The sequence below is a fragment of the Mesitornis unicolor genome, unplaced genomic scaffold (assembly GCF_000695765.1).
Source record: "Mesitornis unicolor isolate BGI_N332 unplaced genomic scaffold, ASM69576v1 scaffold31586, whole genome shotgun sequence".
NCBI lineage: Eukaryota > Metazoa > Chordata > Aves > Mesitornithiformes > Mesitornithidae > Mesitornis > Mesitornis unicolor.
The window spans coordinates 20,440-35,678 of NW_010192230.1; the positions used below are offsets into that span (position 1 = coordinate 20,440).

Consider the following 15,239-nt stretch of genomic DNA (forward strand, 5'->3'; position numbering starts at 1 on the left):
GATGTTTCTAATTATTTGCTGTTCAGTGTGTGACAAAGCTGTGCAGCGTGAACTGACCCTTGCTAACAATAGAGGAAATAAGGTATATTTTCTGTTGTTAGATCATCTCTGCATACTTCCTAGTGCTTTTTCTCTGGTTTTGCATGGGATCTTGGGGGAAGAAGTTTCCTATTTCAGAAACTCGCAAGTCCTCAGCATAAAAACTCGCTACTCATATCACATCTGTAGCAGAGCAGGAATAAGTGGAAGGAGGTTTGTGCAACCTGCCTGCCCAGCCATCCCCTTGTCCTCACCAGGGGTCCCTTTTCTCTTGATTTCTCTGCCAGGGGGGCCACTGAGTAGAGCCCTCCACAGGCAGGGCTCCATGGGTGCCTGGATGTACAGTTTGGATGTGCTACAGACTCACCAGACACAGAGTGACCTAAACTGTGTGCCTGGGGAAAACACATTACAATGCGTAGTGCTTTGAGGCTACTGCCATGCTTCCTGACTGAAGAATGGAAAAAAGCCAGAAGACTTTAGGATCAAGATGTCTGAAGCTTATTGAAGCCCTTTTTAAATAACAACTTAAAGATGGGAAGCCCAGGGAGTGAAAAATGGAAAGAAAGCTCTCTTACAGCAGGAAGCTTAGGAGAATCTCTGGGTGACTACTTAAATGTGGCTATGATATACTAGCCCTTACAAGTGACGAATCTGAACACTTGTGGCTTTTTTCCCTAGCACTTCTATTCAACATGTTTCTTTTTGCCTGCAGTCTTTATAGAACTAACTTAGCAGTGTCCACAAAGGGTCTATCGCAGCATGCACTGCAGGCTTGCCTCCCCCCTCCCTCTTTTTCAATAGGACTGTATACAGTAGAGGAGCAAAGTAGGAAACAAAATGGCTTGAAGCCACATGTGCATTTCCCATAGCTCAGTGCCAGTCTCTAGAATAAGTGATTAAGCCCTCAGGCTACGGAGTCTTGTGTTCAGCTGCTTGTGGCCCCACAGGATCTTTCCAATCATAGCCATGTCTGTGCTCTGGTGAAAATCCTACCTGAAGGATGGCAAAGGGGTATGGCACAACATTATGCCTTCGCCGCCGTGCCACTCAGGAGTGACACCTCCAATCACAAACCCGATTCATCAGTTTTATGAACCATGAAGAGCACTGAAGTTACACAAACTGGGCATGTCTCATGCAGTCAAGCCCAAGTTCTTGGGTGAAAGAAGCTGTGTCATACAGGTTCCCTGTTGAGACCTTTTCAGGCTTTAACAGACACTTATGACTCCTTGCAGGATGTTCTAATTCTGCATTGACAGGAGTGAATAGATAAGAGCACAACTTAAATATTGAACAATGCTTTACTTTGCTGCACCACCATGCATTTGGGGCTCTTGCAACACTACAAATGCTAATTAAATTAGATTCAGAGTCCTTCTGGAACATCATAATGTCTCCTCTCACAAGTTGTTTGGAGCAGCAGATCATGGAGGTCTTGTAAAAATTATCCCTAGTGAATGTGTCATTGAAATGAATTAAATTGCACTACATTTTCACCATCAGACATTGCATTTGGCATTAAACTTCCAATAAGGTATCAGTACAACTGTTGGTTAATAAGGTGTACAAGATTCAGGTAGGAGGAATAGAAAGAGATGGCTTAGGTCTTCTCACACTTTACTGTAAGTTAGCAGTATCTTAGAGCTCATAGTGAGACCTGTGACCTGCCTCCTATATTTGATATCTTAAGAGTAAGTTTAACTCTTCCCATTCTCACCTCAGCTAGTGACTAAGGAGGGACGAGATATGGAACCTCTCTCCTTCTTTCTCTGCTTGTACTTTAAACACAGAAAAGGACCGATAACAAAATGCAGGCCAAGAGTGATTTCACAGAAGGTTTTCTTAAGGTCTCTGGCATCCAAGACATGCTGTTGCTGTGAAGAATTCAGGTCTATAAGAGTGGTCCATGTCTTACCCATTGCTTGTGGTGAGTTCATACATATACTGTTGTGAAAGCTCTATCTGCCAACTTGCAGAACATCTGTGGAGCAAACATCAGCATCAATGGTACCACTGAATTAAAGGTGGGTGGAGACAATGACCAGGGCAAGCCAGAGGAAAAAGTACATGTGGACACATGAGGACAATCTCTGGGCCAGTCAAGTGCAGATGGGTATGAAGATCCACAACGCAAATCAATATCCAGCACTCAACACCATCATTCTCTGCCTTCAGCAGCAAGGCTAACACCCTGTCCTAGTGGAGTTGGGGCTGGTGTTATCAGGGTCAGGTAATCCCATAGAGCAAGAAGCAGAGTTAGCAGAGCCAACCCTGGCCGGTAAGGAGAGGTTATGCCACTGAGACCTATTGAACCCATCAGAAACAGAAGCCCCAGTGAGGAGATGGAGTCTGTACCAATAGGTCTTTCTATGGATTCCTGCTCTTTGCGGATACAAAATCCTGGTACATGTACAGTTCAGCTCTGCAGTGAGGATGAGGGATTAGTCTGTCTGGAACAAAAGCTGAAGAGGTTATGAGACAGGGTATCTTAGGTAGAGCTGTTTTAGAGCCAGTTCATCAAATTACATAGGTGGGCAACTCTGGCTACTTGGGTTTTGCCAGAAGTAGCTCTGGTGATTTGAAAGATTGTACTCTGCCCCTTTGGGAATGGGGAAGCTGTTGACTGAAGGTGGTGCTGTGGGTTAGGCTCTCTTTTGGGAGATTAGAGAAACGAAAGACAGAGGTCTGACCAGGACGATAATGAACAGTAAGGAAGGCAGTGCTGACTTTACTGTCCTTGTCAGATCCTGATCAAGAGTTTTGTTTGCTACCGTCTTTAGGTCACCCTATCATTTCAGGTGGCATTCACACCCCTGTACCTCCTGAAGTTCAACTGCTGTATGTGGCTGTGGGCACAGGTAGCAGCTACAGGCTTTCACACCAGCAGTAGCTGCTCTTCAGGAAGACAGACCTTTTTCTTCTTTGTGCAGGTGCTAGGTGTAAAGCAGTGGCTGGTAGAAGGTCCTGTAGAAATATCAACGTTTAGATGCTCTGTAGAGCAGAATTTCATTGTAGAGCAGTGTGGGAAGAGAGAGGAGGCTGGTGCACAAAGCACTTTCCTCATTGAAGCCTTAGTTGACATGGACATGGCTGATGGGATGATTAGTGATAATTGAATAGGATATTCATGAGAGCACCTTGCCTTCCCTGCAGCACCACAGCAAAACTTTAGATTTCAAGGGCAGAGTAAACATTGCCCTTTACATTTTACAAGTAGGGTAACACAGAGCTACAAGCAAAGGACTGAACAACCTTCGTTCCTTAACTAGGTTTTGTCTCTCATACCTCCCTGTTGCCTTGGAGAAGCTGCTCTATCTCACTTCCCCCCTCAATTGTCCAGGATGGAAAAGATGCTGGAAAGGCTTAGCCCAGAGCTGTCACACATTATCTCACCCACATCGAATCAGCCTGCTTACTGACAGGGCCAGCTCCCAGCAGGGCACTGTCGAGAGGCTTATGCAGAGCCCTTGGGACCACTGCTAGCCGAATGCTCATGGAAATGACAGCAAGGGTTGTGCAGCAAGGTGGCATGGGCCAGAGAGAGCACTGCCAACACCTCTTTCAGCTGTGGCACAGTCAGTCATGCGTATCTGCTCCAGGAGACCCTGCTCGGCTCTTTAGCTGCCTGTTTTTTCTTGGTATTTCCCACTGTCACTCCCTTCAGATGTGGATCAGTGATTTTCTCTCTCTCTCCCCCTTGCACTCTCCCTTCCTCTGTATCACATCTCTGTCATTCTGGCTTTCATTTTTTTGCATGTCTTCCATTCAGCGCCTTGGCTTTGGACAGGTTTTACCTGTCTCCCTGCTTTTCCTCTTCTCTCTGTTTGGTTCCTTTGGTCTTCCCTCTCCTCTCATTCCTTTCTTTCTCTGTCTTCTCCCTCCCCTAGCCTTCTGCCTTACCAGACCAGCTCCTTGCAGTGCCCCTTCTACCCACCCTGGGTTTCAGCCCCATGCTTCCTCTCCCCTGCCCACCCCTGCAGTGGCAAAGCTTGGGGCTGTGCTTGGAGGGAAGTTTGCTGCTGCAATAGCAGAGCCCACCCTCTAAGTAGCTTCCCAAGCCACTGGGAATTAGTCCGTGCCTTGCTTTCCCTAATTGCTGGGGATGTTAGTGTGACTTTAATGAACTTGCAAATGCTTTCTCACAAGACAATTGCCCCCATTTCCAGTGACATAAACTAAAATAATAATAATAATAATAGAAGAAATACAGCCCTGAGCTTACCACCAAGCAGGGCAATAGGTACTTAATGCTTAGCTCTCTCTCATCACTAGGTTGAGAGATTTCGTGGTGTTGGCAGTTGCTGCCAGAAGGAGGTACCAGAGGAGATTCAAGGTTAACAGGCAGGTAAAAAATAAGGTTCAGAGAATGAGACTGGGACTTGAGCCTTTCTTTGTTATTCTGCTGGCTGCAAAAATGTTGGGCAAACCAGCAAGGAGCATGAGTGGGTGCTGAGCTAGTGACTGCCTCAGTTTAGTGGGCCATGGACTGATGATCCCAGTATGAAATTCCTCACAATTTCTAAGTGCAACCAGGAAAGATCAAAGTAACCTCAGAGACCAGCTTGCAGTTTACTTGGGTTGAGGAGAAGTAAGGATACTTCCCATCACCAGGGCTGGGTGAAGCCCTGTGTTCCCATGGAGGGAGTGGGTTAGAAGCTTCAGGACACAGGCTGCTGCTTCTTGTGGAAATGGCTCTAGAGACTTTGTGTAACCCTAGACATGGGAGGATCAGCAGCTGCCTGCACCTGATCTCAAGTAAGCAAGTCCAAGCCATAAATTAGCCTCTGGCTCTTGGCTGCATCTAGAGCAGAAGTAAGCAAGAAAAAAAGACAGTGAGAGAGAAATGGTGGGGAGGGAGAGAGATTGATAATTCAGGGATTCATTACCTGCTCGTGGTCAGCAAACCATAGGCTTCAGAGTCTGAAGATATTACTTTAATATAATTCACATGGCAGCAACTATCCTTACCTGAACTACCCCAAACAGGGACACACAAACCACATAGTTTGAGCCTGCACAAATTTTCTCTTCAGTCTGGTGACATCCAAGCTTGCATTTCTGTCTAAACCCATCTGCAGCAGAAATCACATATTCTTTGAATGGACTTTTCTAATCAAAGCATGGTTCAAGGGAAATTTTTCACCTGGCTCTTTTGCTGAATTTCTTCAACATGGTCTATTTTGGGAGTAGATTTACACTTGTCAGCTTGGATACCTTCCTGCTTCCTTTCCAGGCTTTGGTCGCTTGATCTGAACACCTGCTGGCTGGTTCCTTCTGGAGTGACATAAGTATTTCCCTCCAAAAAGTAGACTAGGCACAACTGACAGCACAGTATGTGCCAGGCTACAACCTGAAGCAAGAGCATAGATGTTGATTGTGCCAAATACCCAAGGCCTTCATCACAGTCCACACAGACCTTGTGCCCTCACACACTTAGGCCTTAGCCCAGGATATACACATGCCCTTGACATGAACTATGAAAGAACCACCTTGGCAAGCTGCAACCTAGTCCTGTCTCTGAGATTTTGTGTGCTTTAAATTGAGAGGTGAGTGAATGCATCCTGTGCCCCACAAACACTGAAGTGCTTCACAGAGCCCAGATCAGACCCAATTCAAGTGTTTTTCCCCAATGACATCCATGAGCCACTCTGCTCCAGAAAACGTGAGTCTTGGACATCAGCCACTTTGCATCAGCTTCAGGGGCAAGGCTCCTATTTCTTTCATCCAGCCTGCAAAGGCAGCATAGGCAGTACTGAGTGCCTTTCTCCATTTGACCACTGGAGCTATAGGAGCTTCAAGGTGGTAGATGACACCATGATTGACTGTCAGCTTAACAGAAACAGGGCCACAAACAAGAGGGAGAGCCACAAAAAAGGTGAGGAGGGTATAATGGATTTATTGAGAAGGCATACTGGCAACATCTAAATAGGTTTAGCTTAGATTATTTTCTACATCTCTTCTCGGTCACTGTACACAAGTGAATAATGTCCATCCATCTGCCTGACCATCATTAGCTTATTCCATTCCAGGCACCATTAAATAGAGGGTCAATTTCCTACATGTGAGAGGATCTTATAGAGGAAAGGATGGAAATTCCATTGTAAGAGGATTTGAAACTGGAGAGCTGAAACACTGCGAGTTATACCCTGGGGAACCATCCAGCATAAGCCTTCGGAAAGATGAATTAACCTTTTCTCTCTCAAGGGTGTTTTACCCCCCATGACCATAGTCATCCTGGGAAAAAAAAGGAACTCTGTTTATTTCCTCGCCTTGCAGAGAGGTTGTGCTGAGAGGTGCCATCCTCTAGCCAGGTGTCTTCACACCATTTAACTGGGTTAAAAAAAACTGTTCTCAATGCTAAATTACTTCCTCACCTCACAAGGCGTGAAAACCTTTTCTTTCTCTCATGTGTCCGTGCTTCACTCCTTCTGGGGAGACAGCTGGTCTGTTTTTTAATGCATTCTGCTCCTTAAATGCTGTCTCTGAGACAAATCAGGTCATGCAGAGCTAGGCCCACAAAAGCACTGAGATGACTCAATCCTGTATAATCAATGGGAGTCAGGTGCCTAAATTTCTTTGTGAGTCTGGGCCCAAGTGGCCTTGAATGACATCAGTAGTGCTGGTACATTGTGCTCTAGTCAAGATTTGAGCATGGGCAGAGATGCATCTGAACCCCATGAGTACCACACGCGATTAGTTGATTCAACACTACTTTACCTAGCTAACTGAAGGAAAGCTTTCCACACATCCCATAGTGCAGATGTCATGAGAAAGAAATGACTTGGAATCTCTATATCTTTGCATGGAGAACATGCGTTGTTTGGGGTTTTTTTTCTTAATAATGGGGTATCCTATTTTCCTTGGGTTGGGATGCGGGTTATTGATAACTGTCACTCGTCCTATGGATGTCCAGGCTCTGGCCAGTATTGATGCCTTTTCTGGTGAAAGCTGTGTAAGTCCTAAATCTAGACTCACAGCACATGGGTTTCAGAATACCAGGAGGCAACAACATGAATCAAAGGGCTCTGGGATTTGGTGTCATGTTAAAAAGGAGTTCCTATCTAAGGACAGAAAGGAACAGAATACCAGGGTGATAACTGAGCATATAGCAGCCTGATCCTAGGACGAATATTAAGGTAGCTGACACATGCTATATATTGGTGGGCAGAGAAACACCAGGAAAGGGACATCTATAGAGAGGGGCTGTATAATATTGAAAGTACTTTTCATGGAACAGTAAGTTCTTTCTTGATCTCTCCATCTCAGCATCCAAAATACAAAACTGTAGGATTATTTTTCCAAGGCCAGGCAATGAGGTACACCATGAGAGACAAGTGGACAAACAGCAAGCAAGGACCAAAACACTCAGTGACCTCCTTTATTGCTCTCTGTTTATTTGTGGCTGCAGATACAGTGGTACATATGGAAAACATCTGGTTTCTCCATTTCTCCTTTCCTGAAGTATCAGAATGTGGGACATTTAAAAGGACCTGGAGGTTATAGTAAAACTTTCTTCATTCTTTGCTATATTTTGACCCCTGTGTAAGCTGTGGGTTTGAGGATGCAAGGTGGAAAGGTGGCCAGAGATCATAAATCTTCTTGGGGTCATGGCTCCATGGAGTTTCCGCGTTCCTGGTACCTAAGAACTAATCTCTGCCCTACCTGTGTCTTAAACATTAATTTCTTATCTCCTACTCTCTCAGCTATGTGACAGCAAGGAAAGTCTCGCTTACAGGAACAGTCTGTCTGGGAAGGGGTGTCCTAGAAATCTGGAGGTGTGGCAGACAAGCAGATGGAGATGGTGAAAGGACCATCTCTCTAGGATTGGAAAGATGTTGTGGGCTGTGTAGATAGAGACATAAAGGTTTAACACCATGTTTCAAAAAGGCAAAGCTTTGCACACTGGCTATGTGGGGATGGTCCAAATAATAATAAAAAAAAGGACATTGGACTATGTATGTCCTTTTGTACATCCATATAGCTATGTATACACCAGCTTCAGTGATTTCAAGACCTTCTGTCATTGATGGATTTATGATTTTTTTCACACCAATTGAAACAGAGGTCATTTGCTATGTGTAAAATGGCAATACATTGCATGCACACTTACAATATCATGAATATGTCAATATTAAGTACTAATATGAGTTTATTTCACACATAAATGTGTAAATGAAGGGAGGGGTGTGACTAATATATGAAACTTGTCCTTACCAGACCTGATTCCTGTCTGGGAGCTATAGATTCTGTACAAGCACTAGCAATAATAGTCACTTGATTTCAGCCACAATACTACAACCAAGTCATACACGCATGTCAAATAGATAAGACAGACAGATTTCTTGTTTTCCACTGAGATGCTTTTGAGTACATCCTGGCAGGGCTGACTCATCATTTTAGCTTTCCAAGGAAGATAAATTGCTTTCCAGGAATTTCGCTGTATACAGGTAATTTTTGAGCAGCTTCCATAATCAAGGTTTATCTGCTGTGTGCGTAACCCACAGATGAAGAGCCCATGTCTTTTTCTGTGTGAACAGAAGTTTTCCTCTGAACAATCTCTTTCCCACTCAACCTGTTGTTATACAACATGACACACATACTAGATGGATACTGTATCCTAACCTAGAAGTAGCTGCAGACCAGTAGCCTGAAAATAAGTACTTTCAAATGCCTGGGATACTTCAGTGGGGAAGGACTGAATAGAAATGGGATTCCTGAGGGCCACAGTTGGCACAGACAAACTATTAGTACATTTCTTTCATCCATGACCTTAAGCTCCACCTCTGCCCCAGCCTTATGTCTCTTATCTTTTGTGTCTGAACTTATGCTGAAAGCACCCTGTTGGAAATACATTTTGCAGATGTAAACCTTGTGATCTGGCAAGGACTCAAACTGATGTCATCCCAACTGTGATAAGAGGACAGTGATGTCATTGAAATAGCAAAGGAGCCTTTTAGCTCTGTAAGGCGGTAGGTGCAAGAGAGAGGTTTCAGTCTGACCTCCCTAGAGAGAAAAAGCACTCTCCCAGGGGGTCCTGGTGGACTGCAGGATGACCATGAGCCAGCACTGTGCCCTTGTGGCCAAGAAGGCAAATGGCATCCTGGGGTGTATCAGGAGGGGGGTGGTTAGTAGGTCGAGAGAGGTTCTCCTCCCCCTCTACTCTGCCCTGGTGAGACCGCATCTGGAATATTGCGTCCAGTTCTGGGCCCCTCAGTTCAAGGACAGGGAACTGCTGGAGAGAGTCCAGTTTAGGTCTACAAAGATGATCAAGGGAGTGGAGCATCTCCCTTATGAGGAGCGGCTGAGGGAGCTGGGTCTCTTTAGTTTGCAGAAGAGGAGACTGAGGGGAGACCTCATTCATGTTTATAAATATTTAAAGGGTGAGTGTCACGAGGATGGAGCCAGGCTCTTCTCGGTGACAAACAATGATAGGACAAGGGGTAATGGGCACAAGCTGGTACACAGGAGGTTCCACTTAAATTTGAGAAGAAACTTCTTCTCAGTGAGGGTGACAGAGCACTGGAACAGGCTGCCCAGAGAGGTTGTGGAGTCTCCTTCTCTGGAGACATTCAAAACCCACCTGGCCGCCTTCCTGTGCAACCTCATCTAGGTGTTCCTGCTCTGGCAGGGGGATTGGACTAGATGATCTTTTGAGGTCCCTTCCAATCCCTAACGTTCTGTGATTCTGTGATCCCCTACCAGATAAAGGGCTGGCTGGCAGGCACAGCTCTTGGCGAGTTCATCTGCCAGAATAGCAGGAGAGCTAACCCTGTGGCTCGCTGTGCCCTGGCCTCCTGGTAGGAGTGGGAGGGAGGTAAGGCCTTGCAGGGCTGCATAGCCCAGGTAACAGGGTAACTCCTTTGGAGCCACGGGCATGCATGCAGCAGGCCACACTTCATAATAGTGTCCCAGTTGGTGCAGGAGGTACATGGATGTGAGAGCAGCAAGACCAGAGCCAAGAGAGATCTCTCTTCAGTCAGTGGTTTTCATCTTTGTCCAGAGATTAACAATTTTGTCACGTTCACTAATGGTTTTGCAGGAATCAGGCGTATGAGTCTGGACCTTTAGGGTGTTGTAGTTATATCTAAATTATCTTTCCAGTCTCCGAGTCCTGCTGCTGCTTGAAATTGGCTACAGTCCTTAGGGAGAAAGAGTCAAAGCGAGGACATCTAAGTGTTATACAGTGCTATAAAGGAGTATCTAGTCTGTCTTCATGTTGCTGTGGCTACAGTGTAATGCAGGCATACTCGACCTCTCCTTAAACCAGCTAGTCCAGGTATTAGTGGTTATGTTGCCACAGCAACACAGGACTTACTGCAAGCTGCAAAACTTGCCTAAAGAGCAGGATGGGTGAGTCTGTGCAGAGCTCTGCACTACCCTGGCTGGATCACAGCTGTTCTGTAAACATGCTAGTTTAAAGGCACTTCCAGTTTATTTTCATCCCCTTGTGCTGAAATAGGCTGGAAAGCTTACCAGGACACTGAGTAACACAGCACAGAGTTAGCTATGCAAGCAGAAGACGTACATAAATGGTTACAGCATGCTAATGTCTGCATCATCTTTACACATAACCATCACCTGATTCCTGACAAGCTGACATGAACATGAAAGCCCATTTTCTGTGCCACATGACTTAATGCACTTGGGAAGTGCAGATGTAACTGCTCAGCTGGCCACCTGTGATAGGTGCCACAACCGTTTTGTCCCTGGGCATGGTCAGGAGCGTGAAAACTTCTTGTGCTGAATTATCTGCATTTATATCAGTTCATATTCATTCGCAGTTTTCTTCACTTACCCCATACATAAGCGTGCTGGCACCTAGTCTCGCTCCTAGAGCTATTAAAAAAACCTGACCCAGCTGTGTGGAATGGCTCCTTTCCTTCATGATTTGGGGCTGCTTGTTTCTTGGCTACCATACCCACTCAAGCTCACCCCTGTGTACCTGGGGAATAATCCCAGCTGGGCACCAGAGCTAGGGTGGGGGATCTTCTGCTCACTGGAGACCATGGGGGAGATTATGGGTACCACTTCTGGCATCCCAGTGGTCAGGTGTTTGGTTCACTGGCACAGCTACGCTCACACGTGTGTGCCTGATGCTGTCTCACGCTGGTGTTTACACTCTGCAGTGGGAATGATTATGTCCACTCTGTTTCCCAGTGATCACTGGTCAGTGTGGTCAGTCCTGCCTCCCCCTTTTCACAGGCATGGTGTTTACAGTGCCATATGTGCATGCCATAGTGGGTTCTTCTCCCTTAATCCTGCTACACTCTTTTTGAATGTATTTATAGGCTGTCCGCTCTCTCTGCTCCTCTGGTCCTGGGCCTTACCCCAGATGGCACCTCTCAGTTACAATGGCCCTAGGAGTGGTTTCCTCTTCACATCCAGGAACAAATGCTTGCTATCTTCTCAGCCAGCTGCTTTTCTTTCTTTTGTGACCTGAGCCAGTGCTGGAAACCAGGTGCAGACAGCAAAGAGACCAGTGGCTCTGCTTCCGAGTCGCTCTTTTGAATCCTTGCCCATGGGAATATTAATAAAGCAGGTTAGGTCCTTTAATCAATATGCAGCTGAGCTGCTACTTGCCCAAGAGCTGCTAACTTGCTGGGGTGAAACATGCTATGTCCTGTACATTCAGTGGGGGTTTTACAAGCTGAGCATTATCTGTCTGCAGCAGACCAGCATGAAGCACAGGCTCTGTTTTGGTCCCATTTAGGATTTCAATGCATGGCTTAAGTCTGAAAAACATGAGGAATGCCAGTTCTTTGTTGCAAAGCTGAATTCTCCCCTGTAGTCAGAGAAATAATAATAATCTGTTGAAATAGGAAGGACTGATACCTGCCTGCCCATTAGTCCTTCATTGAAACCATTAGTGGGGAGCAGAAGCAAAGTGCTTGGAACACTGGCAGGACATTTGTGAGGAGTGTATCGTGTGAATATCTGTGTATGTCTGACAGCATGCATCTGCAGTGGGGCGGGCACCAATACTATTCTCAGTTGGCAATCCTGAGCCAAAAAGCTATAAAGGATAAAACACTTGGTGTCATTAGAGTCACACACCTGTGAAACAAGGTGTCATTAAAAAGAAACAAAGACTTGAAGGCAAAGGTGGATTTGGAAAGACTGTGAAAATCCCTCTCAGGAGAGTGTTTTGAAAATAGGTAGAGGAAAAATTGCTATGTTTCAAAATGGATGGGAAAATAAATAATGGAAATTGACACAACCCAGCTGGTTCAAGCTTTTCCACACAGGCAAGGTGCTCTCAGCATTACTGTCAGAGATGATGAGATGCTTTAAATTCCTTTTACAAATTCCCTCATGTCTGTCCAGCCCTAGGATGAAATTACAGCCACCTGGCTTCAAACCCATACCAAATGGAAAAACTGCTTTGTAACCTGTCACTGGTTAGCAGGAGGGGAAGGTGGGACTTTCTCACTAAAACCAGAGCCTGGGCTGCACCTGGAGAAATCTTAACTTATCTCCTGTTTTCTTCTCCTTCTTCTTCAAAGGTTGAAAAAAATGAGGACGGGGACCAAAAGATTGAGCAAGATGGCATCAAACCAGAAGATAAAGCTCATAAGGCAGCGACCAAAATCCAGGCCAGCTTCCGTGGACACATAACAAGGAAAAAGCTCAAGGGGGAGAAGAAGGGAGATGCCCCAGTGTCTGAGACCGATGCCGCTGACAAGAAGGAGGAAGGCCCTGCTGGCGGAGCGGCCGAGAACAAAGAGAGCGAGGCTCCCGCTGCCACAGAAGCGGCCGCCGCTGACAGTGCCCAGCTGGAGGAGGGCAGCAAAGACAGCAGCGCTCCAGTGGAGGAGAAAAAAGGGGATGGAGCTGCCGACACGGGCTCAGAGCAGCCAGCCCCACAGGCTGCCACTCCTGCTGCCTCCTCGGAGGAAAAGCCCACTGCTGCCGCCGAAACGGAAAGTGCCACTAAAGCTTCCACTGATAACTCGCCGTCCTTGAAGGCTGACGAAGCCCAAGACAAAGAGGAGCCTAAACAAGCCGATGTGCCTGCTGCTGACACCACTGCCACCACCACCCCTGCCGCAGAGGATGCTACTGCCAAGGCAACAGCGCAACCCCAAATGGAGACAGTGGAGAGCAGCCAAACCGAAGAGAAGACAGGTGAGTGAATGTCTCACCAGGGAATGGGTTTCTCCAGAAATGCATGGCTCCCTTGGTCTCTTGGGGATTCATCTGAGGTTGGCCAGCTAGAACTGATGTGGGGGTTAATCTGAAGCTTAACAAGGAAATACATTTTCTGGGTTTTAGGGATGGGGGGAGTTGCATGTTCTTGCTTAATACCCTCTTCCCTGCTTCCTGGCAGCTTTTGGAAATACTGCACCTCCTCTTGAGGCTCCTTTTCCTCTAGGTGGAGATGCCATCCATCCTTTTTCCCATCGTGGTGGGAGAGTCTCAGCCAGCTGGGAGGCTTGGAGGAACGTGGGAGAGCTCCCCAAGCTCTGCATGGGCTAAAGAGGGCAATGAACCTTCCCAGTCACACTACCACAGGCAGCTTCAGTGGGGCAGCAAAACAGCCTGAGCTGATACCAGCTTGAGATGAAAACCTCACAAGGCATAAGTGCTCTCATACTGCAGGAGGCCATGTAGCTTTGCTGGTGAGATGATCAAGAAGGGCCCAAAAGGGTCACTGCTTGTGAATGGATGAGATTCCTGGTACAACTACATCCTAGTCGGGAACATCTTGTCATCAGCATTGCTTATAGGTTCATCCACACCAATACTTCTACTTGGGGGTAGCCCATGACAGCCATACTTCCATGAAGCTTTTAGACATGTCAGCTGGGACGGACCCATATGGTAAGAGGATCAGGTAGGGAAAATGACAGCTCAGTGGCTGAGGACAGAAGAGAGGGTTGAATGCAAACAGTCACTCTGGGAGGTACTTTCAATTCTTTGCTCTTGACCGAATGCAGCTCTGCTTAACTAGCTCCCCTGTAAAGAGGTGAAAATTTTTGAGAGGCAAAAGTGAACATTTTTGACAGAGGCGTAATGTTTACAAACCATAAAAAAGAGCTACTGAGCTGGGTAGGAAATTAATCAAAGACCTGAGGGTACTTTTGCTCTTGTACTTTACCTTCTTTACATTATCAAGGAAAGAGAACACAAACAACAAAAAAGGTAACATTAGAAGCAGACACCATATGCAACTCAATCAAGAGGCAGTGCCAAATGTAACTTAACTCCACATTTATGACACATTCATTTATATGTGGCATTCTGCATTCGTTAGCTTATTGGGGCAGAAATGTGGCATATCACCTTGATATTCATAAACAGCCTGGTGCAAATGTTACAGAGCCTCAGCATCTGGTCTTGCACTTAATGATGTTTCTCCATCATTTCATTTGGTCCACTACTTCTCTTCAACAAATTACAATTCCCACTCTCTAATTGGACTTCCAAGCTTCATAGCTACATAAGGGCTCCAGGCTGTTCCTGCTCAAAGTGGGCAGATGATATCCAAAAGGATAGATAAGTATTAGGAGAGGAGGTCATGCAGAACATTTATGATTTAAGGTACGGACAAGGGGAGCAGCCTTCAAGAGCATGAGTGTAAAATGAATGTATGCAACAACAAAAGATTGCTGGTTTTACCTCCATTTCATTTAAACATTTCTAGAGATAAATCTTGAAAGTGCATCATCCAAGTTGGCTTTTTGTTGTCCAGGTCTCCAGCCCTTTGTTCTTCCTTTGTATGATGAGTTGAGTGGCAAAATAAATGTCATGTGATCAGGGAAATCTAATTTGGTGTGTTGCATGCTGTACTTTTGTTGCTTTTATACTTGGGCAAAGGTATAAACATCAAGAGCAAAAATAGGACAGAGTAAATCACTGTTTTGGGATACTCTGTATTCAGGATAACGAGTGCTAATTAACTCTTATTTAATACTTGGGATGCCTTATTCCTAAACAGGAATAGTTATTCTGCTTTGAATTAACATTCTATTTTTATTCCGATTAATCTGCTCTAATGGATTGAGGTAGGAAATTCATAGTAACAGGCTATTTAATTTGTTTAATTTTACCTGTTTTGAGTCACCAGTCATCAAAGAACAGTTTATTTCTATGCAGTATTCTGAATTATTTGCAGATATCTTCCCCCTGCTCTTGTTGGCTTTTATTATGTGAAGTGGCTGACCATTCATAGCCATATCATTTGAAGTGGCCATTTA

The 15,239-nt window shown here is 45.6% G+C and overlaps 1 protein-coding gene across 1 annotated transcript; it reads left to right on the forward strand.

The window, feature by feature from the left end:
• Positions 1-12,545: 12,545 nt before the first annotated feature.
• On the forward strand, positions 12,546-13,167 carry GAP43 (growth associated protein 43; the record flags this gene model as incomplete). The annotated part of the gene is made up of 1 exon (XM_010187015.1): positions 12,546-13,167. A coding segment is annotated over one exon (622 nt), but the record flags the coding sequence as incomplete, so codon positions are not given.
• Positions 13,168-15,239: the final 2,072 nt, after the last annotated feature.